Consider the following 26,353-nt stretch of genomic DNA (forward strand, 5'->3'; position numbering starts at 1 on the left):
TAGCAACTTTCACTCCACCCTCTCATACTAACAGACTTCCCTTAGAGATTCACAAGTGAACTCTAACACCATACATACTAGCAGTTACTCTTAGAGCACTCGGTACAGGTGAATTTAGTTCAGATTTAGTTAGAAAAGGGATTAACGGAATTAATCCTAACTAAATAGAAGTAAGTTACACCTCGCAGTTAAAACACAGCTAACATGGCCGAAGGGACTTTTTCTTCGGAAGTATATGTAGAAGGTTTGTGGGATGAGGCATTCTCTGTTCTGACCAGCATCACCAGCGATGTGATGCCTGGACTCGCAGAAACCGTGCAGAAAACCTCACAGGCCCATCGTGACCACATGGTGGCTAAGTGGGTAGAGAACCACTTAACCGACATCCTCAAGGGCAAGCCCCTAACTGAGGCATTAGGTCAGATAGCCCTCCTCGCTGTAGTACAGCTCAGAGCCAGCGAACGTGAGCTTGAGGTATCAAGGCGACAGCAGGCAAAGGTAGAAGCAGAGCTAAGTCGACTTCAAAGCGAAATAGCTGAAGGGAACACGCTGCCCCAGGTCACACCCGATGTGCCACCTAGTGCCGCTATAGGAAGACAGGACCAGCAGGAAGATAGTGAGGATCAGGAACCAGACTCAGGGACCGTAACCTTTAGAGCTGCTGCAGCACCTCCTCTGGTATCAACGGGTATTTCCCCCTCCCCTGTGTCTCCTGTCAGTCGTCCCTTACAACGCCCTGCTAGACCCAGAGCACTGCAACCCAGTGTCTGGTCCCCTCAACCTTTACCCTCTCATGGTCCCTCATACAAGGACCTAGATAAAATCGCGCGTAATATAACCCGCTTTGATCCCAAACCTGACGGTTCTAATGATATCTTTTCCTACCTAAAAGATATTGACTTCTACCTCCAAAGGTTCCCCGGGATCACCATAGATGACAGACTATATGTGATTAAACTGACCTCCAACCGAGACGTCAGTAACTTCATTGAACGTCAGCCAGACTATGTAAAAGCGCGATATGATGTGCTGTGCCAAGCATTGGAGGAAGAATTCTCCAATCACCTGTCACAGACCGGACTGGCCGCTGCTTTGAACATAAAACAGCAACGCCAGGAATCCCCTCAGCAATATTATAATCGACTCAGACAGGCGTACTTCGGACCTAGAAATGACTCCGGAATGGAGGAAGAGTTAAATTTCAAATCACTATTTATCCAAAACCTCCATCCCCACACCAGTCATCAGTTGGGAGTCTCAGCTTGCCCTCGCACCCTGTCTAGCAGGCAGCTGCGTGATTTAGCACTCAGAGGTTTCCTAAAATCCCAACAAATCCCCAACAGGCGGTCCGAAACACCCCAAGTCTTCAACGTCGACTCCAACTCCCCACATTTAGAGTTAGAAGGTGCCACCCAGGCCGATCCACAAAGATCCGCCCTGGACCCTTCCTCCACTCCGTGGACCAGTGAGGGCCCGAAACCTCATCCGCCCTCACACCAATACAAGCGCTACCCTCCTCGCAGGCCAGACAGAAATCACGACAAAGATTTCTGGAACCCTCGGGACAGGGCTGGGTATGGTCGTGACTATTACCCTGTAGAAAACCGCGGTGCGGGCCGTGGAAAACCATCACATCCCCATAAGGGATATGAGCGAACAGCTCCGAACCAGCTTTCTAATTCCTATAGAGAAAAGAAAGAAAAATACTGGTATCAAAATAAAGAAAATCACGCTAAAGACAAGCTTAAAGACAAGGAACTCAGCTCTAAGGAGTTAGAGGACATCCGCCGAATGCTTGTAATGATTTGCAAAGAGAAAAAGAAAAAACCTGACGTTCTTTCTATCACCTCTTCGCGGTCTAACCCAAAGCCATCCTCTAACACCCCAGAAATGTTAGAAAGTTATGTAGGAGAAGTGACAAGCGAAGCTCCGTCTTCTAGCGCACCGTGCAATCTCCTCGTGACCCAAACAAACACTGAAAACCCGATGATACAGGGGGGTGACTCGCAACCACCCTCCAGTGCTGTTTTAGTTGTTCAGTTAGACGGTAAAGAAGGTTTAACGCCAAATGACCCTTCAGTCATTGAAGGCGACACACCCGTCCGACAATTCATGGGACACTTAACTGAGAAAGGGGTTGCACGCAAATTCTACTTGTCCACCATTGTGGAAAGAAGGCTAGTACATGAGGCCCTATTGGACACTGCATCAGATGTCACGCTCATGTCTTCCGCCTTATTCCACCAGGTTCGAGCCATTGCGCGGCGTGAAAATCGCGAGATACAGCTCCAAAACTGTTCTCTTAAAATTCAGCCGTATTCACATGCAGGCCTCACTATCCAGTCTATGGCACTAATACACTTAGCCATTGGACCAATGACCTTAGTGCATCCAGTCCATGTGTCTCCTCTCGAAACAATTCCCTTCCTCATCGGCAAAGATCTCCTTAATCGCTTCGAACCACTGATTGACTTCAAAAGGTCAAAGATCTGGGCACAAGTGCGTGAGCCTTTACCCATCTGCACCCCACACCACCGGGAAGCTCAGTGTTGCCGTCTCGAAATCCGGCCTGAATCAATAGGAGATCCACCAAGTCAGATCCCTCACTTCGAGGAAGAGGAAACTGAGCCCATGGCAGCCACACCAGAGACAGCAGTCTCTCCCTGGCCCCCTAGTGCCATGTTAGAACAACGGAACACATTCCTGTGCACTTTCACACAGCCGTCCACAACAGACGCTCCAGGCCTTCCCATCGTGAATGGTCTCACAATGCAGGACTATCGTGTAGACAATGCAGTTCTGGCTCTATGGGCCGACCAGTCCGCCATAAGCCAAACCCTCTTTAACACTCTGCGCCTCACTCAACCAAATATTCCTTTGGTGAGCAGTCCTTGTCGCTTTCCTCTTAACCTGGCATCAAAAGCAATGTCACCCACTGATGGAATTTGCGCTTTAACCGTCCAGTGGAACAAAAGGGTAATCACCCATTATTTCTTAGTCGTCCCTAACTTGCCGCACGACGTTTACATTGGTAGTGACTTCTTGGTGCGCCTCGACGTCCACGTAGACACCCTCAATAGTGTACTGTGGTCTTTGACTGATGTTTCAACGGAAACCTGGTCCTCCGATCTCAGCAACCTAGGCTCAGGACAAACTATTCCCGAGGTATGTCAGGTCGCTAACCAAGGTTCACTTGTGGTACCTGCGAACGCAGCAAATGTACCCATCCGCTTAGTCATGCGACCTGGCCAACACTTAAGCCACGCGCATGCACTTTTCCAACCGTCACCTCAGTTCTTCGAACTAGGCCTCACCCTCGAAGCCACACCTTTGGTGGAGACGCGAGCAAGATCCACCTATCTATTCGTACGGAACGAAACCACTCAACCCTTGACGATCCCTCACTCATCCCCTCTGGGTTGGTTAGTCAGTACGAAATTCCATGACTTCGAGTTGCGAATTCCGATCATAGGGCCAATGCCTGAATCCCTGCTTCTTGACCAGGCAGAATCAAAGGTGTTCTACACTCATCCGACACGAGCTGTTGCCCTCTTCTCAGCTCTGGACATGAGTAACGACGCCATTTGCAGGATAGATCTCGCTGACGACAGTCAAATGACGATCACGGTCCTTTCCATAGATTCATCCCCGGAATCCTCCCGGGAACCATCTCTTCTTCCCGAAGCGGGAGAAAACACTTCAAATCCGCGTACTTCGAAAGAACTATCTGACTCCGAATTTCGTATCCAAGTCGAACAAGTTCTAAAGGAGGCCGACGCCCTCCAAAGCAAAGAAGAACGTGAGAAACTCTGCGAAGTGCTCCTTAAATATCAAAAATCTTTTTCCAAAGATTCAACGGACTGTGGTCTCACTGACATTCATTCAGTACGCATTCCCACTCGTCCAGGAGCACCACCCACGTTTGTCCGCCAATACAAAATTCCGTTGGCATCCTATGAACCGGTACAAGAAATCATTGATGACTTGCTGGAAAAGGGCATAATTCGACCCTGTAACAGCACGTATTCGGCACCATTATGGCCCGTCATAAAACCAAATGGTAAATGGCGCTTAACCATCGTCTATCGGAAACTAAATCAACAGGTTCCCTTGTCTCGATGGCCGATGACACAATTGGAGCAAGAGCTTCCCTCGGTCCGAAACGCTAAATACTTTTCCACCATCGATGTAGCCTCTGGCTTCTGGACCATCCCGGTGCAAGCAGAAGACCAACACAAGCTCGCTTTCACTTTCGCAAACCGACAGTACACATTCACTAGGTGCCCTTTTGGATATGCCAACTCACCCGCGGAGTTTAATATTTTCTTAAACAAAGCATGCCCTGATGCCCGCGAGCGAGGCACCCTCATATATGTGGACGACATACTCATGCGTAACCACTCCCTACAGGCACACATTGACGAGATTGATCATGTTCTTGACCAGCTTACAACAGCAGGTGCGAAAATATCACTCTCCAAATGTCAGTGGTGCAGAACAAAAGTGAATTACGTCGGTCTGCTCGTAAGCACTGATGGTGTTGAACCACAAGTGAGTCGAGTGCAAGGGGTAACAAACCTCGCAGCACCCACCAACCTTAAGGAACTCCGCAGTTTCTTAGGAGTATGCAACTACTCACGACAATTCATAGAGAACTATGCGGACCTAGCTCGTCCACTTTATGACCTCCTGAAAAAGGACACTCCGTTCACCTGGGGCGAAGCCCAGGAACACGCCATGCAGGCACTAAAATCGAAACTGTGCACGGCCCCATGCCTTGCCTATCCTGACAGTAGCAAAGAATTCTACCTAGAAGTAGGGTTCTCGAACCACTGTCTCAGCTCCGGTCTGTATCAATTACACGATAGAGACAAACGTGTCATAGCCTATGCTAGTAAAACTATGCTGGCTGCCGAAAACAAATACAGTGACTGCGAAAAAGCACTACTAGCAACAGTGTGGGCAGTCAAACATTTCTCCAACTACCTAGGTGGTCAGAAGGTGATTGTTGAAACTCATCATCAACCAGTCACTTTCCTAAACAGCCAACGAATTCGAGAGGGTGTAGTAACTAACGCTCGAGTAGCGTCATGGCTAATGGCTCTCCAAAGCTTTGACTTAGAGGTGCGTTACGCGCAAAACTACAAGAGCCCCCTAGGCACAGGCCTTGCTTCCTGCAGGCGATGCGAAGGAAACATTCCTTCCCAAGTGCCACAAACTCCAGAAACCCTCTTACCCACCGTGGCTAACCACCACTATTTTGATCCTAACACATGCAAAGACCTTGTCACTGCATATGTAGATGGTTGTTCGTTCCGCCGAGAACACACCCTGATGGCAGGGGTGGGTATTATCGGAATAAACGGATGGCCTCACGAACCCCTAAGTTTCAAATTGGGTGCTCAGTCCTCCCAATATGCTGAAATAGCAGGAATTCTTATCACAATCCAGTCTGCAGTCCAGAAAAGCATAAAAACGTTGGTGATCTGCACAGACTCCAACTACGCGCGCCTAAGCTTCACATGCCACTTGAGACTGTGGAAAACCAACAACTACACCACGTCAAACAAAAAGCCAGTTAAACACAAAGAGCTTTTCGCGGCATGCGAACACTTGGTAGACACACATGACCTGCAGATCTACTGGAAGAAAGTGAAGGGTCACTCCCGAGTCCCGGGAGATGACAAAGAATTCAATGATCAAGCAGATAGCTTAGCCAAGCGAGGGGCCCGCGAAGGCACATCGTGGACATTCGATCCCTCCCTTTTTCCAAACCCACCCGACATCGAAGTCCTAGCTGTCACACGGTCTCGAACTATAACAAAGGCGTCGCCTGACAATGCCAAAACTACCATTGTCTCTATTAACCCTGCTTTTTCGGACGCTGACTTAGTTACTCTCCAAGCTCGAGACCCATCCATTTCTAATATGCTTAGCCATGTCTCTGACCCTTCTACTAATCCCATCGCAGCACAAGATCTTGACCCCATACCAGGCCTTAAAGACCTATACGGCGCCAAAGCGTCCCTCCAAGTCGTCAAAGGCTTGCTAGTTCATGCCACTGACTCGCACACTTCACCTACGTTCGTGGTTCCTCAGTGCCACAGGGGGGTGATGCTGATGCACGCCCATGACTCCCCATCTGCGGGACACAAAGGGGTCAAAGCAACACACCATGCGCTCAAGCAGGTGGCATATTGGCCCCACATGGTAAAAGATGTGGCTGACTACATTAAAGGCTGTCTGGTATGTTGCCAATTTCAACCCTCGAATCCTCTTCATAGAGCCCCCTTGCAAAAGAAAGGAGTATCCTTCCCTTGGTCAAACCTCCAGATAGACTGGGTTGGACCACTCACTCGAACAGTAAGAGGTAACAAGTACTTCCTCACAGTCACGTGTGCATTCACTAAATGGGTAGAATGCCTCCCCGCACCGAATGACACAGCACTAACCACTGCATACTTACTGATGAACCATGTCTTCTCACGGTTTGGCCTACCCAGCCGTGTCGACTCTGACAGAGGGACACATTTCACAGCTGAGGTCATGCAGCAGCTCTGGCAACTCTTAGGAGTAAAAGCCAGCCTTCACATTAGCTACCATCCTCAAAGCTCAGGTCAGGTAGAGCGAGCCAACCGAACTGTTGTTAGCATACTGAAAAAGTACGTAGCAGCAAACCAACGAGACTGGGATGTCAAACTCCCCCTCGTACTGATGGCCATACGGGCGACCCCACACGACGCGGTCGGGGTCTCACCCTTTGAGTTGATGACAGGGAGACAAATGACTCTGCCTCTACATCTGTTATATCAGCCAGGTGAAGCTAGCATAGCTGTAGCCTACACCACTCATCAGTATATGGAGGACCTGCAGAAACACCTCAAAGCTACTTTCGCCTTTGCCCAGCAGAAACTGGAAAGAAGTGCAGAAGGTCGCAAAGCGTACTATGATCACAAAGCATCCCACGATGAACTCCAAATAGGGGACAAAGTATGGTACTACATCTTTGTCCAACCTGTTGGAAGGTCGCGAAAAACAGGGGGGAATTTGGCCCGCAAATTCCTACCCCGATGGTCCGGTCCCTACAAGATAACAGACAAACTGTCCCCCGTTGTTTACAGGATCAAAATAAACAAAGCTCGGGGCAGTACCGAATTCAAATGGGTCCACCGCAACCAAATCCGACCACACACAACCCCCATGGGACTTGTAGGGGATACTAACGCTTGTGTTAGATCATAAACGGCAGAACCAAAGGCAGGGAGGGTGTTAGTTAACAAACAACTATAACCTTCTACTCACACCTTAGTTCTCCTATCCCTTTTCCCTTTTTCTCTCACTCTTTAACAGGCAACGAGCTTCTAACCAGACTGAGGACACTCAGGGTGCAAGACCCTAGTCCCTCATCGTCAATTATTATAGAGTGCTTACCCTAGGAAAATTTTATCAAAAGGGGGGTACCGTGAAAAATTTTATAATTTGTCTAAACGACTCGCCATAAATACCCTAAATCTAACCATGAGCATCTCTTCCGGTAGGATGGCCCCGCTGCTCATTCTCCTGATCGTCGGCTCCCTAGGAACCGCCGTGCTCCCTGAAGTGATTGAACCAGGTCCTGACTCAGGAATAATACTGAAAGACCAGCCGGGACTGCTAATCACTAATTGCCGCCTCCATACCCAGAGAGTATTTGTACGGTTGAATCCCGCCGAAGCGTGTAGCAAAAACCTACCGATAACCACGCTGCAGACTGGCCGGAATGGAGTTAGATGGACTGAGGAAGCTATCAGCCATGCTGAAGCCGACGTAACTCACATGCTCCGCCAGTTACAAAAGTTTACCGTAACGCAATCAGAACTAAATGGTTTTAATAAACGACCTAAACGCTTCATAGGCGGATTGTTAATGGCAGCTGCAACTGTGGGATCACTACTGAGTCTCGGAACGTCCGCCGTCAATGCCGTCAATGTAGCCACTGTTAAACGTCAAGTAGGGGAATTGCAAGCGGAAATTCCGAACATTAAAACCCAATTAGACAAACAACAGCAGCACCTGCAAACCATTGGGCAAACCCTACGTGGCACCGTCGTAGTGCTCAACGCTCACAGTGTCGCTTTGAACAAAACGCTCCAGACGGTTAACTCCATGCTTTCAGTAGTACAACTTGACCTTGCCCACATCCAGCTTGTGAATATGTTATTGTCTGATATGCTACAAGAAATCAGCTCCTCTGTAGATAGCCTAGCCATGGGGAGAATCCCTCCCTACTTGGTGCCCCTATCCTTAGTACAGGAGATTTTATCCACAGCAACTCGAGAAGTAGTTACTGATCTCCAGGCCCACCTAGCCTATACCTTAGGTAGCGCCATCCCAATTTATGTTAATCCTCAAGACCGAGAATTAGCATTCATTATTAACCTTCCCATAATGGCGCCTGAGAACATATACCGTTTGAAAGATGTTGTCAACGTTGGTTTCTGGCAAGATTCTGCCTACGTTCGTGTGAAAACAACATCTCTTGTAGCATACCAAGACGATAACCCTGACTTATATCTGGTACCCAATTTGCTTATGTGCACACTCACTAAAGACATTCACTACTTGTGCCCTAGCAAACCTTTCATTCGTGACAGCGCAAATGGGATCTGTGGCCTTAAGCCTATGATGAGTAATACTCAATGCCCGGTAGTCGTCACGCCCCGACGTTTGGTAACCAGTACTCAAGCTGAAATTGTTGGAAATCGTTGGTTGGTTAACACCCCCTTTAGAGAGGCCCTACTAACCTATGATCAACATGACACCTCAGAAAGGGTACTCCTTCCTAGCCAAACCTTCTGGGTAGACGTCCCCGTAAACGCAATCTTACATGTAGGAGACCTGGCCCTGTATCACCTAAACCCTGACCAATATGAGAGCGACGTAGAAATCTCAGAGTTCTTCTCCAAACACACCATCGAGCTAGATACTAAAACACTAACTCGCCTAGAATATGAGGGAACCCAAGTCATTGACCTAACCCCCATAGATAACACTCTTAGAGAACTATCGTCTCAACCCCTATGGCCAGTTCAGCCTGTCACCTAGGCATGGTCCACCCCGGACACCTTACTAGTTACCCTGGTAGGATTAGGATATCTTTTGACCTTTGGTATAGCTTGGTTCTATTTCAAACGCACTCGAGCCCTCCAGAGCAGGTTAGAAACTTGGTCTAATAAAATGGTCAAATTCGTTAGACATAAGAGAGCCCAGAGAGGTGAACCCCCAAGTTTTAGATATGAAGCCGAAGGCCATGTCGAAGAATCAGCTCTCGAGGTTGCGTTTGAACAAGACCTGCCCCTAAATAATTAGGATCCCTTCAGCATGCAAACATACACATTCCATATACACCCATACACTAATAGGAATACATCAGCTCTGGAAATGTGTTTGAATATGCTTGCTGACCTCACCTTCCTCCACAGCAAAAGTTCTTTTCAGCTCCATGATCCCTGACGAACCATAAAACTGAAAAGAAAGGGGGGAATGTAGTGGAGTATGAGCCAAATATGAATATCGGACAATCAAGAAATGAAAAGTTTTGAATTAAAACTTTTCCAGTCTGCAGAAGACTTTTCGTCTGCAACATAGCAGCCCCCACACACACACAACCAATCTAAAGACATCAAAAGAACCCTTTTAAGTAACACATGGCCCCAACACCCCCCTTCTCTCTTTTAACTAACAGGAACTGTCGAGATAACTAACTTAAAGAGACAGGAACCTCAAACAAAGAAGAGAGCTTTTACGGCCCGTTTTTATGACAATGGCACCTAAATGTCTAATCCTTATCTTTCACGGAGATCAACAGATGTTCAAACCAAAGTGACCTCGAGTGAACTCCCGTGAACCAACAGCTGAAACACGGATTAACAACGACACCAAATGGACACTGGCGGAACTACACCTCGCTCGGAGTCGCCGCAAGACAATAGCGAAAATAGCCGATCTCTGAGTTATTTGTGTATAAACGAACGTATGAATGTCACTTTCTGTACCCTCAGATGAATGCCTACCTTCTAATGAAATGATGTATAATGCCGATTGTTTCTATTACAAAGATCAGTTTTGTCTCTGAATGAGAGAAAATGGATTAATGTTTTATTTTTCAGCGTATCATCACGAATTGGACGTGAACAATGTACTCAAGATGGGACCTTATGTAAATGTCTGATATTAATAGTCCAATGTACTCATTGTTATAGGTTGATAACAGGTATAAGAATTTTGATACGAGAAACTCATATTCCTTATGTATGAATCACAGAGTCAAAACCCCCTCCTCCTACTCTCTCTCTCTCTCTCTCTCCCTCACGAGAGTCACGTGAGTCTGGACTCGCGTCCAATCAGAAAGAGGACGCCTCCCATTAGGGCGTGACCGCGCCAGCCTTGAAAAGGACAAACAGTAAGACAGACAATGAGTTCGAAGTTTGAAGAGTCGCGAGGACTCTGCAGAAGTAACGGACCACGAAAGGAACTGGAAAATAGAGGACGCCGACAACAAACAAAGAAAAACCTCTCAGACTTCAGAAAAGCTTACGAGAGACGTCTCGAAATTAGCTAAGAGTATGAAGTTTTACTAATACGTCGAGTAATTTGAATATCTTTCTTTTCCTTTAATCTTGTTTATGTTTATTACCTATCGAAGTGTGATCTCACGAATGATCAAGGCGGGTGAAACTTATTTGTGGCCAAAGTAAGGTATCAACCGTTTGAGTAATCGATAACAGATATATTAACGTTATAAGCTGATTCCTGAAGACATCAATCCTGGAAAGCTGGACAACGAGACTAGCTAATACTCTGAAAAAGCCTCCCCACTACGGTGGAAAACCAGCCACGCCTGTGAAAAACCGAAGAAGGGAAATCTCGATCAACGCAGCTCAGCTCGGAATCGAGGGTCTTCAAATCGACTGTAAAGAGATCCTCCATAAGCGGGCCTGCTTCTCACCACGTGGGAACGACGAGAACACCCCGGGACACGGAGATTAAACAACAGGACGCGACGGCTCGGTGAAACGGCGAACGAGTAAGCTAGCGTATTTAACACCTTTTCAGTAGCTGATGTCCAAACAAACCCTCTTTATAATTTACCATTTATTAACCTTAGTTAGCAACAATTTAGTCACAAGTTAGAAGTGTCTAGCTCACCTTAAGGTCAAAATCAGTTCCCCCTGCCGGACACCGTGAGATTACAAGGTTGTGCTATGTTAACTAAATATCTTCTTTTTATTAATAAAACTCTCATTATTTGAAGTCACAGTGTTTGCAATTTATTCATTAGAATTTCTGAAAATCCTGAAGAACTCATTTAGCATGATTATTATTCATTCTCAAACTAATTATTAATGTTTTAATTGCTTAAACCAATTATAAATCTTAATTAATATCATTAAGTCAAATATCAGAGGTTGGAGGAGTTTGAATAAGGTCAAGGCTATAAAACAAATTATAAAATTATATATATATGTATCGGGGTGTATGACCAACATCCACTACAATATAAATAACCAGGATAATTATTATAATCTTAGATGCTTTAAAAAGTAGAAAGCAGAAGCTTTTTAACAGAAATTAATTCTCTAAAAAGCAAGTCAGAGCTTTGATTCGAATGCTGTTAATGCATTAACACACTGGATATTGATGCATAACTACATTAACACCTTGTTTATTTTGCCACTGGCTACTGGTTTCTCCATACAACCCCCCTCCATCACTATCTCTTTTCCTCACTCTCTCTCTCTCTCTCCCTCTCCCTCTCTCTCTCTTTCTTTCTCTCTCTCTCTCTCTCTCTCTCTCTCTCTCTCTCTCTCTCTCTCTCTCTCTCTCTCTAACTGGAGTCTGGTGACACACAGAAATGGAGAGGATCAATCTCTCCAGCACCGAAAAACCTGCACTGTCATCATCCAAAACATACATGCACCACAGGGACATGGCCACTGAGTGTTACCCAATGCAATTCACTCCATTTCATTAGTTTTCGCACTTCACTCAGGTGTGAAAAACCCTTTACACACACACCATGCCCGTCACTCCAGAATACTCCTACTGGATTGAGTGCATTTCTCTCCTCACATCCATTCAGTTCCCAATAAATTCTCTCCCACCAGGGAATTACTACAATCACAAAATCAGCGAGGCATCTAAAGAGTCACATAAGAGGGGTCAACACTCTCCCCAGAGACCTGCAGGAATGAGGGAGATACGGGCTCTGTGTTCTGGTTGAGCTCCTAATGCTTCAGTATATGCCAATCTTATAGCAATGGTTCAGCCAAAAATCGAATTTCCTTACCATAGCACTGAAGTTGTATTTTTGGGCTACAGTAGCTCTTCTGTGGGATCCAGCCAGACCTGTCAGGCTCAGGTTCATTTATCTATCCTTGGACCAATTTTGATACTTTTAATGACACTTTTCCACACCATGGTACTTACTCTACTCGGCTCAGCTTGCTGCTGCTTGGTCACTGGTACAGGTTGGTTTTCCATTCCAGTGACTACCTCCAAAACGTAGCAAGTGATGTCATAATTGAAAATTACAACAATGGCAGTAACGTTAAGTGTTGTTTACTCGTTGGTTATTCATGTGTCGTTGTTGTCTTTTGGGACAGAACACAGCTCTGCATCAGTTCAGAGAGATTTTCATTCCTTGTTGCACTGTTCAGCTCTTGCGGGAGTCATGGCCGCCGATCCAAGGAGAGTTTGAACATTGTGCAAAATATCAGTTTAATTTTATGAGCCATCACTTAGAGTCAGATAAAAAAAAAACTGATCTCTACTGCAATCTGCAGATTTTGTGCTGGATGTCTGATGTCTCTTAACTGCAAGACTGACAAGTCTCTCTGGCCAATCAGCACTCTGCAACGTTTACATGTCACTGTATAGTCCCTACTACTTAGAAATCACCCTGTTCCAGAAACCAGGGACCAAATTTGCCTAATGGAAAAGCAAAAAAGTAGAGCCGGTAGAGTCGAGTCGGTACCACGTAGTGGTAGAGTGAGGTAGATGAGTGTGTGTCTGATGGTGTTTATATAAAAGATGAATCAGCAGTGAATCCGTTTGTATTATTATTACAGCAAGTGGTGTACTGTTGGTCACTGCTTGTCTTCATGGGAATGGTGCTCTGACCAGAGGTTTGAGAGTGTGTGTTTGATGAAGAATAAATACAAAGAAAAAATTTAAAAGCGCAGCTAGAAAGTTTTACATCAGAACGTGACTCCCATAAAATTCACTCCTTGCTTCAAAGATAACAGCAACGTCTCTCACTCAATCAATAAAAACAAGCCTCAGCAGATGGAATAATTCCCTCTCCCTCTCTCCTCATATCCCCGTCTCATTCTACCTCTGTTTATCTTCCTTTCATTCTCTCTTTCTGTATCTTTTTGTCTCTGTTGGTTTCTGTCTTCCACTCTCCTTTCCCCACCTCACTTCTTATTTTCTCTTATTTTCTTTTCCCCACCACTCCAATTCCATCCTTCTTTCACACTCACTCGCTTTCCCTGCCTCTTCTATATGATCCCTCTCTCACATCTCACTTCTCTTCATTCATCTTTCTTTATAGCTTTTGTTTGGACTAATCTTTACATCTTCTAAACTCTTCATTCGCTTCTCAATTCTTTTCTTTGTCCTTTCTCCTTCTCTTTTATGTTTCAGATTCATTATTTTGCTTTCTCTGTTCCTTCATCACTCATTCTTTCTCTTTCCCATCCCCTCCTCCTCTTCTATTTCTCTCTCTCTCTGTGTCTCTAATGGAAGTTGACATGCTGGATTTGCACTGATTGGCCCCTGCAGCTGCAGCCTTAATAACAGAACAGTGCTAATTTCATCAAGCAATCAGGTATAGGTGTGTGTGTGTGTGTGTGTGTGTGTGTGTGTGTATGCTTGGATGTGTGAGAGAGAGAGAGAGAGAGCGTAGTATCCTGAAAGTGATCATTACCCCACTCAATGATTAGCTAAAACTCCAGTGTATGTTCATATCAGGACATTTGTGCTTGTCTGTGTGTCTGTGTCTGTGTGTGTGTTTCTGTGTGTGTGTGTCTGTGTGTGTGTGTGTGTCTGTGTGTGTGTGTGTCTGTGTGTGTGTGTCTGTGTGTGAGGTCTTTATATGAATTTATTTGTATAGCGCTTTTTCCAACTTGATAGTTTCACAAAGAAGCTTTACAGTAATTGAGAATTAAAGCAAAATCAGAATTTGTGTGTGTGTGTGTGTGTGTGTGTGTGTGTGTGTGTGTGTGTTTGTGTGTGTGTGTGTGTGTGTGTGTGTGTGTGAGAGAGAGAGAGGTGTTAGTTATGGACAACTGAATACTAGCCTCCTATGGACCTTTGCTGTATACTTACTGTATAATTCATGTATTATTATTACTTTATAATTAGGGTATTATTATATTGTAAAAGTTTATATGAATAAGACCAATCCCAGATTTGTCTGCGATGTTTGCTGAAGTAAAATGGGAAAACAACATTGTTTCACATGCCATATTAATTTGAAAAAAATTGACTACACAAATATATGATTTAAAACACGTGATGTCTGCCCTCACGTCTGACCCATGTCCTATTAAATTACAGCTCAATGATGTCGTGGGTGGATGGCTGTAAACACTGGGTATTTCTCTCTTTCCTCTTTCCATCTCACGTTTTTTATTTCCTTGTATTTGTATCATTTTATTTATCTCTTTTCTCTTCTCTCCTTCTCTGTCTTGGTGTTGCTTTCTGTCTTTGTCAGTCCTTTACTGTACACACATGCTAACACACTAATTCACAAGCTTCTGTTTCTCTCTCTTTCTATGTGTGTGTGTGTGTGTGTGTGTGTGTGTGTGTGTGTGTGTTTCTTTGATCCAAGGATGAACAAAAGACAGCAATACCAAAGTTTAATTACCATAAAAACACTGAAGTTATTGATGATATGAAAAACTGCAGAGGCTAATCAGCTCCCCTTTACGCTCCTGCTCTCTTGCTCTCTCTCTCTCCCTTATCTAATCTCTCTCTTTCTCCTCTCCTCTGTGAATGTTTTCTCAGTAGGAATGGGGCAGAATATTAACAGATTTGATGAGCTCACTCTTCTATCTCGGGCTCCATTCTATCTCTCTCTCCCTCTCTTCTTCTCTTTCCCTTCCTCTCCATCCTTTATTCCATTTCTTTCCTCTGCTGCCTCACCCAAAAGGCTGAAGAGATAAATGAGAGTCTCTATGGCTCCGTTTATTATATTCTTTAGCTCCTTCAAATTTTGCTTTCAGATTATTCTTTGTGGAAATGAGGGAGGGACCAATGAATGATGAACGCAGAAAGAGAGGGGATAAAAAGAGGTAATGGAACTACAGTGGGCTCCTAAATTCCTGGTCTTGTACATTCACTCGGCTTTAACAGCAAGCCCGCTCCAAACTACAAAACCCACAGAGAGTGATAGAGGACATTTAAAGAGGGATCTGTCAATCATTCCTTTCCTCCACTGATTCTTCTTCACATTACGGCAGTATCAGGGGTTTAAACATGGCCGCCCCATGTGGGAGACCCAGTCTATGGAGCATAAATTGGTTCATCCAGGGACAACAAAGCAATTAGAGTAAATAATCAACTTCATAAATAGTGTCTGCAACTTAACGGTGGTAGAAATGACTGATTGTACCTCTAAGCTCTGTACTAATAGGTGAGTCTGGGCCCTGTAGCCTTCAAGGGCTGTGTTCTATTTCTCCTTGATGTTTTCAAAAGGGTGCTCATGAGTGCCTTCTGTGACATTAGTGCAGCCTTTGGTTGATCTGGACTCAGCAGCGAAACCTTACTCAAAATTCTTTGAACTAGAAGCTAGAATGAGATTATTATAAACTGTGGATTTATTTATGATGGACATTTTAAATATTTCATCTGAATAACAAAATGCTGCTGTTTACTAGAGTATATTATTGTATTTTACTATGAATACCATGAGCTGACATCCATTCTTAGAGGGTAAGTATAGCCCCCGGCCTCAGGTACCTCTGCCTCCAGATGAACATTGCTGCAGATGGGGCCGGGGCTCTACTGCATTGTTTGTTTTGTGTCTATATGACAGAAAAATGCACTCCAAGCCAATGTGCCACACGGGGATAAAGCGGTGTAACACTGGTTTGCTAATTTGCATAATGTGACATGTCTCCGTACTTTGGTACAGAGAGACAGGACATCCACGCTGATAGCACAGCTGAGGGACACTGCAAAAGCTGAGCTGACCACAATAAACATCAGCCATTTCAGCCCTGGGCTTTTACACACTGAGATTCCACCTGACTCCCTGAACCTTTTCAGTAGATTATAAACAGATTCTCTCAGGAAGTTTGGCACAAAGTGACCCATGACCCATCCTTGCTGGCAAAGACTGAGCCTTCGGTGAATGCCTCTTTTAATACCTTTTACATTCACCAGGTTATAATGTAATTCTTATGAAAACTGTGACCTGAATTTTCTATATATTTTCCCTCTTATTTTTTTTCAGTCCCAAATTCAAAATGTGTTTATATTTACATAAAGAATGAAGTTCACCGCTGAAAACACGGCAAATATTTGCTCTTTTGTCTGTTAAAGTAATGTTCATATGAATGAACAAATGACAGCTTTTTATTGCGTTTTATAAAAGGGTCCAACTTCACTGAAAATACACTGAAAAACACAGTTTGTATATTTTCTACATTTCTCATCAAGAAAACACACACACACACACACACACACACACACACACACACACACACACACACACACAGGCTGGTCACTCACTGGATCCTTCCATCGTGCAGGGCTCTAGAAGGGCAGGGAGAGGCTCAGGTGCACTCATCCTCCCTCTGTCCCTCTCTCTCTCCCTCTCTCGGCCGTGCGTGTGCTCGAGCTGCCGCCTGTGCTGCTTGTTCTTCTGAGCCTCCAACGCCTTCAGCTTACGAGTGTGCTTGTGACCTTTATAATGGGCCTCAGCCTGATTCTGGATAGAGAGAGACAGAGAGAGATGTGCTTTTTTTTAGCAGCTGGATGAAAAAATGTATTTTAGATTAATACTAATGTTTCGTTCAGGCGTGTGTGAATGTGCAGACAGTCATACAGACACACACACACACAGTACTCACGCACATGCATGTACATTCACACAGACACAGATATTCAGGTTTGTTTCTGTGTATTGTGGGGACATTCCATTCCATTAATTTAGTGTAGACTTACACTAACCTTAACCCTTATAATTTAATGATTGACATTGTGGGGACCAGCAAGATCCCCGGAGTGTGAGGGTGTAAACCGATTTTTGTCCCCACAACATGAGTGAAATCTGGTACACACACGCAAACGCACACACACACCCCCACACACCCCCACACACGCATACACACACACACATGCACACACACACACACAAAATCTGTCTGGACAGAGCTGATAAGAGGAGATACAGCCAGCAGGGGGAGGGAGCTATAATTGCATGTGTAATGTGAAATAAGAGAGAAAGAAACCACTTCACAACCACACACACACACTTACACACAGAGGCAGCTAGACACACAGAGAGAGAGAGAGAGAGAGAGAGAGAGAGAGAGAGAGAGAGAGAGAGAGAGAGAGAGAGACGAGAGAGGATGACAAAGAAAGAAAATGAAAAAGAACAAGAGAAAGAGCAAACAAGACAAAGTGTGAGAGAAGAGAAAGGAGGATGAACGAAAGAGAAATAAGTAGGAGAACCAGAGAGAGAGAGAGAGAGAGAGAGAGAGAGAGAGAATTCATAAAGAGAACAGTTATGTTGTTGGCACTGATTATGCCACTAATCAATAAACAAAGTTTGGCATACAACAAAAGCAAAACACAAAACTAGTCTTAATTTCTGTTGGATCAGTGTTTCCAGTTTTAAATCAGGAGACTAATGAATGAACAGTGGCAGATAATGGCCCTGAAGGCCCTGATAAAGGCAGCGTTTAGCAGTAAAGAGTCACTCAGCTACTAGGATTAAGGTTCGAGTCCCAGCTGTGTCATGTGGAACCAGTAGCTGATTGTGAGGAAGTGATTGACTGTAGTTACTGGCTATTTATTACAGCTAGGCCTCACTCTCAGGTCAGGAGGAGATCTACCGTTATCCTCTAGCCTAGAACTAAAAGACTAAGAGGCCTGAAGGAAATTTGTTAGCTGCAAAAAGGCGGTCCATTGAAAAACAGAGCAAAAGAGGGCTAACAAAGCACAGAATCTATAAAAACTATTCAAACCCTTGGATGTTTTCCACTTTTAAAAATGAAATCATGGTCAAAAATATATCGTTTACAAACAGATTTCTACAAATAATGTCAGTTCTTTTAAAAAATATACTACTATCAGCTGAATACTTTTCACAGGCACAGTATGCAGGGCAACAGTAGAACCACAACATGCTCCTGGATGGTCAGTAGAGCTGATATATGATGATATTGCCCATTTTTAGTGCAATATAGAACTAGAACCCTAATGCTAATGCTAATATGGAATCTATGCACGCTCTCCTTTACGAGCTTTTTCAGCAAACATTATACGTGCCTCAGTTCCATCATTCCACCATTTCTTAACCTAATAATTCCTTTGAGGAGTTCTCACTTCACTCTGATTGGCTGAGGCCTGGGTCAATAATGACCGTTCATGCTGGGAGAGGACAAAGGTATGATTTAAAACAGTCAAAATCATCTGCCAATAGGATCGTATCCACAGTGCATTCGTCATTTACCTCCCTCAGTCCGGAACGTCAGCTCTTTCTCCCTTTCTTTGAAAAATAATCCATTTTATAGCTGCTTTAAAACTTCAAAGCACAAGCCGCAATCACTGTCTGAGGTTTTTTATCTCTGCTGGTGTCAGATAAAACCAACAGAAATAGCTACATCATTAGTACACTACAGGAGTGACTGTGCATTTCACTCATAAGAGCAACTGCAAAAATAGACTTAAATCATAAAGAATTGTGGTGGGTCAGGTAGACGCATGCACTTTGAGTTCACCTTTACCCAACACATCATCAGTCATACAGTCAGAGACTGTCTCTGTCCCATTTATTCGTTCTAATCTCTCGAGTGTGGACCAGCATGTGGAACTGAAACTTTATGTGTAAGATTTTTTTTTTCCTATCACTGTGTAAAAGCAGCTCCATGGTGCCTTTAATGTTGGTATTGCTGTGATATTTCAGCATGTTCACCTGAGTTATCTCGTGCACACATTAAGAATACAATTCACTTGGAGACAATTTATTTGATTTATGATATTTGTGACAGAAATTAGAGGTGTACTCATATTGTATCATCATATTAAAGCAAAATCTTGTATCTCATTTTTATCGCTTGTCCTGACTGAGATCCTGCAGTTTACACTGGGTCAAAGGTTAACTGTGACAAATGGACCAAAAAGCATGATCTTAAATGCTGAGAGAGCTTTTTTTCCCTCTCCAGAAAAGTTAACATTTGGAAATACAAGGTTTTGAGAAAAGCAAGTTAAAAGGTAGTAATGCTTAAGCATTATAATATTCTGAAAAACGCATAAACAAGTGTTAAATAAATCTATAAATATCAACTAATGTCAATAGCATGCGCTATTCAGGCCTAAATGCTACAAGAGATAATAGGTGCACTGATGGACTGATGGTAATAGGACAAACACAAGCACTCACACACACACACACAAACACACACACAGGCGCACACACACACACATACACTCTCTCTCACTCTCTCCTTCCTACCATATAAATGCAAATGGGAGATGAAATAGACTGAAATCACTTTCACTGCATGTTCCACAAGCGAATGCATCAACTCTGCAGAGAGCACGGGCAAATGGAGGAATTCCAGAAAGAGAAGCGAAGAAAAAGCAGCAATAGAGAGATGGAGTGATAGAGGGTGCTTTAATAGTTCCTCTGGAGGAAGGAACTATTCCTATAGAGTTAATGAGCATGATAGACTTTGTAGTACCCTACAGACCTCCCTGCTGGATTAGCTTTAGCTACTGCCTCAGAGGCTGCAAGTGGCACCCAAGAACAAAACTACATATCCCATCCACCCCTGCTCCAAAAGAGCTCTATTCTACACTAGAATTAGAATCACTTTACTGGCCACTGCTTGCACAATGCTCTGCGTGTAACCCAATCCGTGCAGTGAAACACACATTTACACACAAACTAGTGAACACTAGGGGGCAGTGAGTGCACATGCCCAGAGCGGTGAGCAGCCCTAGCCACGGCGCCCGGGGAGCAGTTGGGGCTTAGGTGCCTTGCTCAAGGGCACTTCAGTCATGACCTTCTGGCTCTTGGGATCAAATCGGCAACTATCCATTTACAAGCCCAATCCCTAACCAGTTCAGGAGAAGCTGCACATGAGTTGAAGTTTGCTTGGGGCCAAGTGTCAACTAGAGGGCTACAAAGCACTTTTTAAGCACCATTCAGTATCTCTGGGATGAGTTTGAGGTGTGTTTGTGATCCAGAACTGATCATCCCACCTCAGCACCAGGCCTCATTAATGCTCTCATCAAAATCAACACATCATTTGTTTATTTATTGGTAAACGTTAAATCAGTTTGCATCGTTTTATATTTTTACGTCTTAAAAATATTAATGTAATAATGTAAGTAACATATTAATGTAATTATTCATTCATCCATTATCTGTAAGTGCTTATCCAGTTCAGGGTCGCGGTGGGTCCAGAGCCTACCTGGAATCATTGGGCACAAGGCGGGAATACACCCTGGAGGGGGCGCCAGTCCTTCACAGGACAACACACACACTCACACATTCACTCACACCTACGGACACTTTTGAGTCGCCAATCCACCTACCAACGTGTGTTTTTGGACTGTGGGAGGAAACTGGAGCACCCAGAGGAAACCCACACAGACACAGGGAGAACACACAACACTCCTCACTGACATGCACCTGGAGCAGGAATCGAACCCACAACCTCCAGGTCCCTGGAGCTGTGTGACTGCGACACTACCTGCTGCGCCACCGTGCCGCCTTAATGTAATTAATGTAATTTTATTTTTTTTGCCACCAAAAGAGGAAAATAGTTTGCTCATTTAAACTGACAACAAAGGCTCTACACATGGTTTTGTGAGTGGTGCCTTAGAAGAACCACATTTGCTTCCACAACAAACCATTTTTGCTAATAACGTTTAAATTTGTTAAGATTGTACCAGAACATTCTGTGTTTTCTATCACTGTGTAACAAAGGACTGAGGCTTCCTCTATTGTTGGTTGAACTTTTTTCTTTTTTCCCAAAGAGTGTGTGGGCTCATTCAGAATAGAAATTGGATCAGTTAGAGTTTATTCTTCTTTACTCCAGAGGAACTATGAAGACTGACTGATGTGTGACTTATATTCATAATAATATTCATATCTTTACTAATTCAAAATGCAACAGAAATGCAAGGAAAACATATCTGCATTTTTGGCTAAATGCTAAATCATAATTTTTACATATGAGCTGCATCATTAATGTAAATTGTAGAGAAAATTCCTTTAATTAAATCACATAAAACATTAAAGTTAGTAATGTTTCAATGTGCTGTAAATTTTGAATTTCAGAGTTGCTTGGTACAACAGTATTTGTAGATATCTTTGCTTTTATAGAACTACTACTGATACTAATAGCAATATGGAGTGTGCCTGTGCGAGTGAGAGAAAAAGAGAAATGGTGAGGGAGGGGAACAGATAAATGAAAAAAAAGAGTGATTTCCTAAAAATCAAGCTACCAGTACTGACCGTGGAGTTGAAGCGGAGATGACAGATATTGCACGAGATAACCTGCTTCTTCTTCTGAGGAACGCCAAAGGTGTGATTAATAACAGCCTTCTGTACAGGGTCCATCTGAGTGAGAGTGAGAGAGAGAGAGAGAGAGAGAGAGAGAGAGAGAGAGAGAGAGAGAGAGAGAGAGCACTAAAGATCAGATATAAATAAAGCATGTTACAGCCATAAATGAATGGGGTAGAAGTAACAGTTCACAATGCAATAGCTGCTTGTATTGACTCTGCTCCACTGTTTGCCTTTACCACTGGGAGGACTCCTCCAGCCCTTCCCTGGACTCTGCTTGTTTGGACACTGCACACAAAAGTGGCACAAAAGCACTGCAACTTTAAACCCCTTTACCCAGGAGATGGGGAATTTCCCCCAGCGAACGTACGCCATGGGAACACCCACTGCCCAGCGGCAGACCACCACAGCCTGCTGGACCACAGCTTGTTTTAGGACCCCAAGAATGTGTGCATTGTCCATCCGCAGTCATGCCTGTCCAACCCGGGACAGTGTGTGTGTGTGTGTGTTTGTGTGTGTGTGTGTGTTAAAGGCACACATTGTTGAGCCATGATACCACAGTAACTCTAAGAGTAGACAAAATCTCAGTGGAGAACTAAAGAGAAGAGAAATGTATCAGTTGCACCACATTATGAACAAGGACTGTAATTTCACAGTAAATGATGCTACAGTTTTTACAACTAAATACAGTTTTCCTAAATGATTAATTATTTGAGTATTTGCTATGAAATCTGGGAGTAAGTGGAGTTATATTTACAGTATTTATAGAGTGAAGCAGATGTGTGTGTATCTGATGGTGTTAATATAAGAGGCATAGTCAGTAAATCAGTAGGTTGTTGGTGTTGTGGGTGGAGTTATAGTTACAGTATCTAAATAGTGAAGCTGAAGTTGGGTCAGTGTTGTTGGGGTGAACTGAATCTCAGTTTCTGACTGTAAATTACTATACACTAACCGCCTTTACTTACAGCTAAATTATAATAAATTAGTATAGCATAGGCCTAGCTTTAGACCACTTACTGAACTTTAATACTAAATACTGCCCATACAACTTACTCTTCATATTGTTTTCATTTACACATTCAAAATATTCAAGACTAATCTCAAAGGCTCTGAGATAAGTTTTTTCTTTTACCAGCCGAGTTCTTTTTTGCCAAATAGATATTAATGTAAGGAGAAGAGGAAAGGAGTGATAGAATGCAAGAAATGGAAAAGAAAAAGATCGAAAGAAGACAAGAGTAAGGAATGGAAAGAGGAGAATGACAAGGTCACTGACAGCTACTTTGTAACCGAAGACAGGTGCATTTATCATTGTGGGGTGTCCGACATACACTGAGCCTTATCTGATTGGAGAAGGACCAGAACTCTCAGCAAATTTGACTTTGTGTGTGTGTGTGTGTGTGTGTGTGTGTGTGTGTGTGTGTGTGTTTGTGTGTGTGTGTGTTTTATTAAGTGAGTGGAGAGTAGAAGGTTACAACACACTACTGGAGCTTAGGTTGATAACAATAAAACAAGAGTAGCAAGAGCTTCCTCTGAGATATGTGAAGCATCATCAAACTGCAGCTAATGAAGTAGTATGCTATGTTATGTAAAATGACTAGATTTCTCCTATAAAGCAACACAAGGTGGTACTTTACCTTAAAATGATGATTCAAAATCATTGTGATACTCCGCTGACCTGTACTAGGGCGAAGGGAGCCACTGTCTTTGCTACTCTGGTCTCAGCACTTCAGAAACTGCACTATGTCGTTTTTGAACGAGAGCAGGAAGCCACCCCTCACCATTTCCCCCTTAATTTCAGGACAGTGCTGTAAGTGAATTGCAGTCTGCAACTGTTGGGGGATCCCATGTGCAGAAACACCAGATCTTACCTAGTGTTGCTTTAAGGGTGGCTGAACGTAAAGATATTGCAGTATCTCTTAAGAAACTCACAGTATTGAAGTTGGGGAAGAGGCTGAGGGGGGAGGAGCCATTGAGCCTGAAGGGTAGGAAGTTCTTGAGGTCCAAAGCCGTCTGCACTGGACGACCCTGAACTGGCAGCGCAGCCAGTACTGGACTGCCCTGAGCTGCTGTGCCTGTGCAAAACAACAAAAAAACAACAACAACCAATCTGAGAAGAGTTCAGCCTGCAACAGACCAATCAGAGACAGCACATGTACACAAAATGGAGGGTGGGGACTTGAGAATAACATGTCTGCGGAAATTGTATTACTTTATTTTGATCAGAGTTAGTTAAAAGATCATCTGTCTAACTCTGTTTAAAGGATCTGTAAGTTATTTTCTGTGATTTGAGAGAATGTCTACTTATAAATTTTAAATAAGGGATCCACTGAGTGAAGTAAACTGGTTCATGCAGGGACTACTGAGGTACACCTCACAGTAAAAAAAGAATAATTAACATTTATAAATACAATTTGCTATTTTTTGGAGGTAAAACTGGTTGACTGCTCCTTTAATATGAAAAGAAATTGTCTCACTACATGTTCATGACCCATAATTAACTTGCCCCAGTTTAACACACCAGTTACAACAACTCCTGTCAAACTGATATTTGGTTGATTTTCTCTCTTTTTTATTTCCCTGAATAAAATTCAAGTTTATATTTTATATTTTCTTATGGAGCGAATATCAAGGAAATATGATATAATAAATTTATTCATTTATTATCTGTAACTGCTTCTCAAATTCAGGGTCGCAGTGGGTCCGGAGCCTACCCGGAATCACTGGGCGCAAGGCAGGAACACACCCTGGAAGGGGCGCCAGTCCTTCACAGGATGGCACACAGTCACACAATAGGAATCATGATATAATCCATCCATCCATAATCTGTAACCGCTTATCCAATTCAGGGTCACGGTGGGTCCTGGAATCATTGGGCACAAGGCAGGAATACACCCTGGAGGGGGCGCCAGTTCTTCACAGGGCAACACACACATTCACTCACACCTACGGTCACTTTCGAGTCACCAATCCACCTATCAACGTGTGTTTTTGGACTGTGGGAGGAAACCGGAGCACCCGGAGGAAACCCACATGGACACGGGGAGAACACATGATATAATGCAATTTAATAATAATACATACTGCTCTATAAATACACAAACATTATCCAAGTAACAATTCATAGGTGTAATGTGGTTATTGGAAGTGAAACTGCTATGCAATTACAGTTATCTGATACAGGAAAAAAAAGTAATTACACTACTGTAATATGTTACTTTGTTACTTTGTGAGATGTGCCTGTGTGTGTGTGTGTGTGTGTGTGTGATTGATTGATCTGTATGCTCGAGTAAGAATCTGAGCAGTACTCCAGGATCTCAGACTCAGCCAAGCGGAAAATGAGAAACCTCTACATCCCTGCTCCATTAAAAACACCATATCCCGGTAGACACACACACACACACACACACAGAGTCCATTACTGCAGTCAGTTCACACCACAGCACATACTTCACATAATGTGTGTGTGTGTGTGTGTGTGTGTGTGTGTGTGCGTGTGTGTGAGTGCTTACATGTGCATTCATGCATGTGTGTGGTCTTTTCACGCGTATTGATTAGTATTTATATCCACAGTGACAGAATGTTGAATGATGTCGATCCATTTGTAATTAGTCTTGAATGGAAATGTGAAGATGTTCTTTGGGCGCTTGATGGTTTTCGAAACTCAGGTTTGTGTCAGTCTCATGCCTCACAAGCTTTATCTGGATAATTCTCTAGACCTTTATCTTGGGATCCTTTTGTTCATTAAATCATATCTGGCCTTCAGTACACGGCTGGTTACCATTAGATATGAATTATCTGGATGATAGTGATTTACCTCATGGGTGCCCAAACTGAGAATGAGAATATTAAAAATAAAAATAAGCATTATTGTATTCATTAGTAGATTATCACAGTATTTCTTTCAGTTTCTACTGTTAGTCTCTCTCTCCCTCCCTCTCTCTCTCTCTCTCTCTCTCTCTCTCTCTCTCAGGTAAATATACACAGCCTGATGAAGTTAATTAGTTACAAATACAGACAAGGGCAACATACTAAAAACCAAGGGGATGTTTGTGTGGAAGCTGAGTTTAGACCTAAAGCCACATATAACCTCATTCTATCACTTTGCTTTACCCTCTGCTAATGTTTCACTCTGTGTGTGTGTGTGTGTGTATGTGTGTGTGCGTATATATATACATATGTGTGTGTGTGTGTGTGTGTGTGTGTCTGTCTGTCCTTGTCCATTACGTGCCTCAGCACTGGCTTAAATAAATGCAGATTTCAAAGATTTTCACCAACAAAGACAACTGTTTTTTTTTTTCCATGCATGCAGTTAAGGGGCATACACATGTTTTGTGGGGACTGTGTGCTGACACATACACTAACCCTAACCTTAACAAAAGCTATTATCTGTAAACCTTAAATGTGAGTGAATCCTGGCATGTGCGCACACACACACACACACAAAGAGAGAAAGAGAGAGAGAGAGTGAGAGAGAGAGAGAGAGAGAGAGAGAGAGAGAGAGAGAGAAAGGGGAAATGGGGAAATTCATGTTTTGCTATCGTCATGGAATCTGATTTCTTTTTC

At 43.6% G+C, this 26,353-nt stretch overlaps 1 protein-coding gene across 1 annotated transcript in view; it reads right to left on the minus strand.

The window, feature by feature from the left end:
• Nucleotides 1-26,353, minus strand: part of znf385c (zinc finger protein 385C) — a 60,424-nt gene that overhangs the window by 10,364 nt on the left and 23,707 nt on the right. Inside the window, exons 2-4 of the mRNA XM_066641920.1 lie at nucleotides 23,720-23,862; nucleotides 21,743-21,847; nucleotides 16,780-16,978 (exon numbers count right to left, since the gene is read on the minus strand). Coding sequence (XP_066498017.1) covers nucleotides 16,780-16,978; nucleotides 21,743-21,847; nucleotides 23,720-23,862 — 447 coding nt within the window. The remainder of the gene's footprint in view (nucleotides 1-16,779; nucleotides 16,979-21,742; nucleotides 21,848-23,719; nucleotides 23,863-26,353) is intronic.

Source organism: Hoplias malabaricus, chromosome 13 (genome assembly GCF_029633855.1).
Source record: "Hoplias malabaricus isolate fHopMal1 chromosome 13, fHopMal1.hap1, whole genome shotgun sequence".
NCBI lineage: Eukaryota > Metazoa > Chordata > Actinopteri > Characiformes > Erythrinidae > Hoplias > Hoplias malabaricus.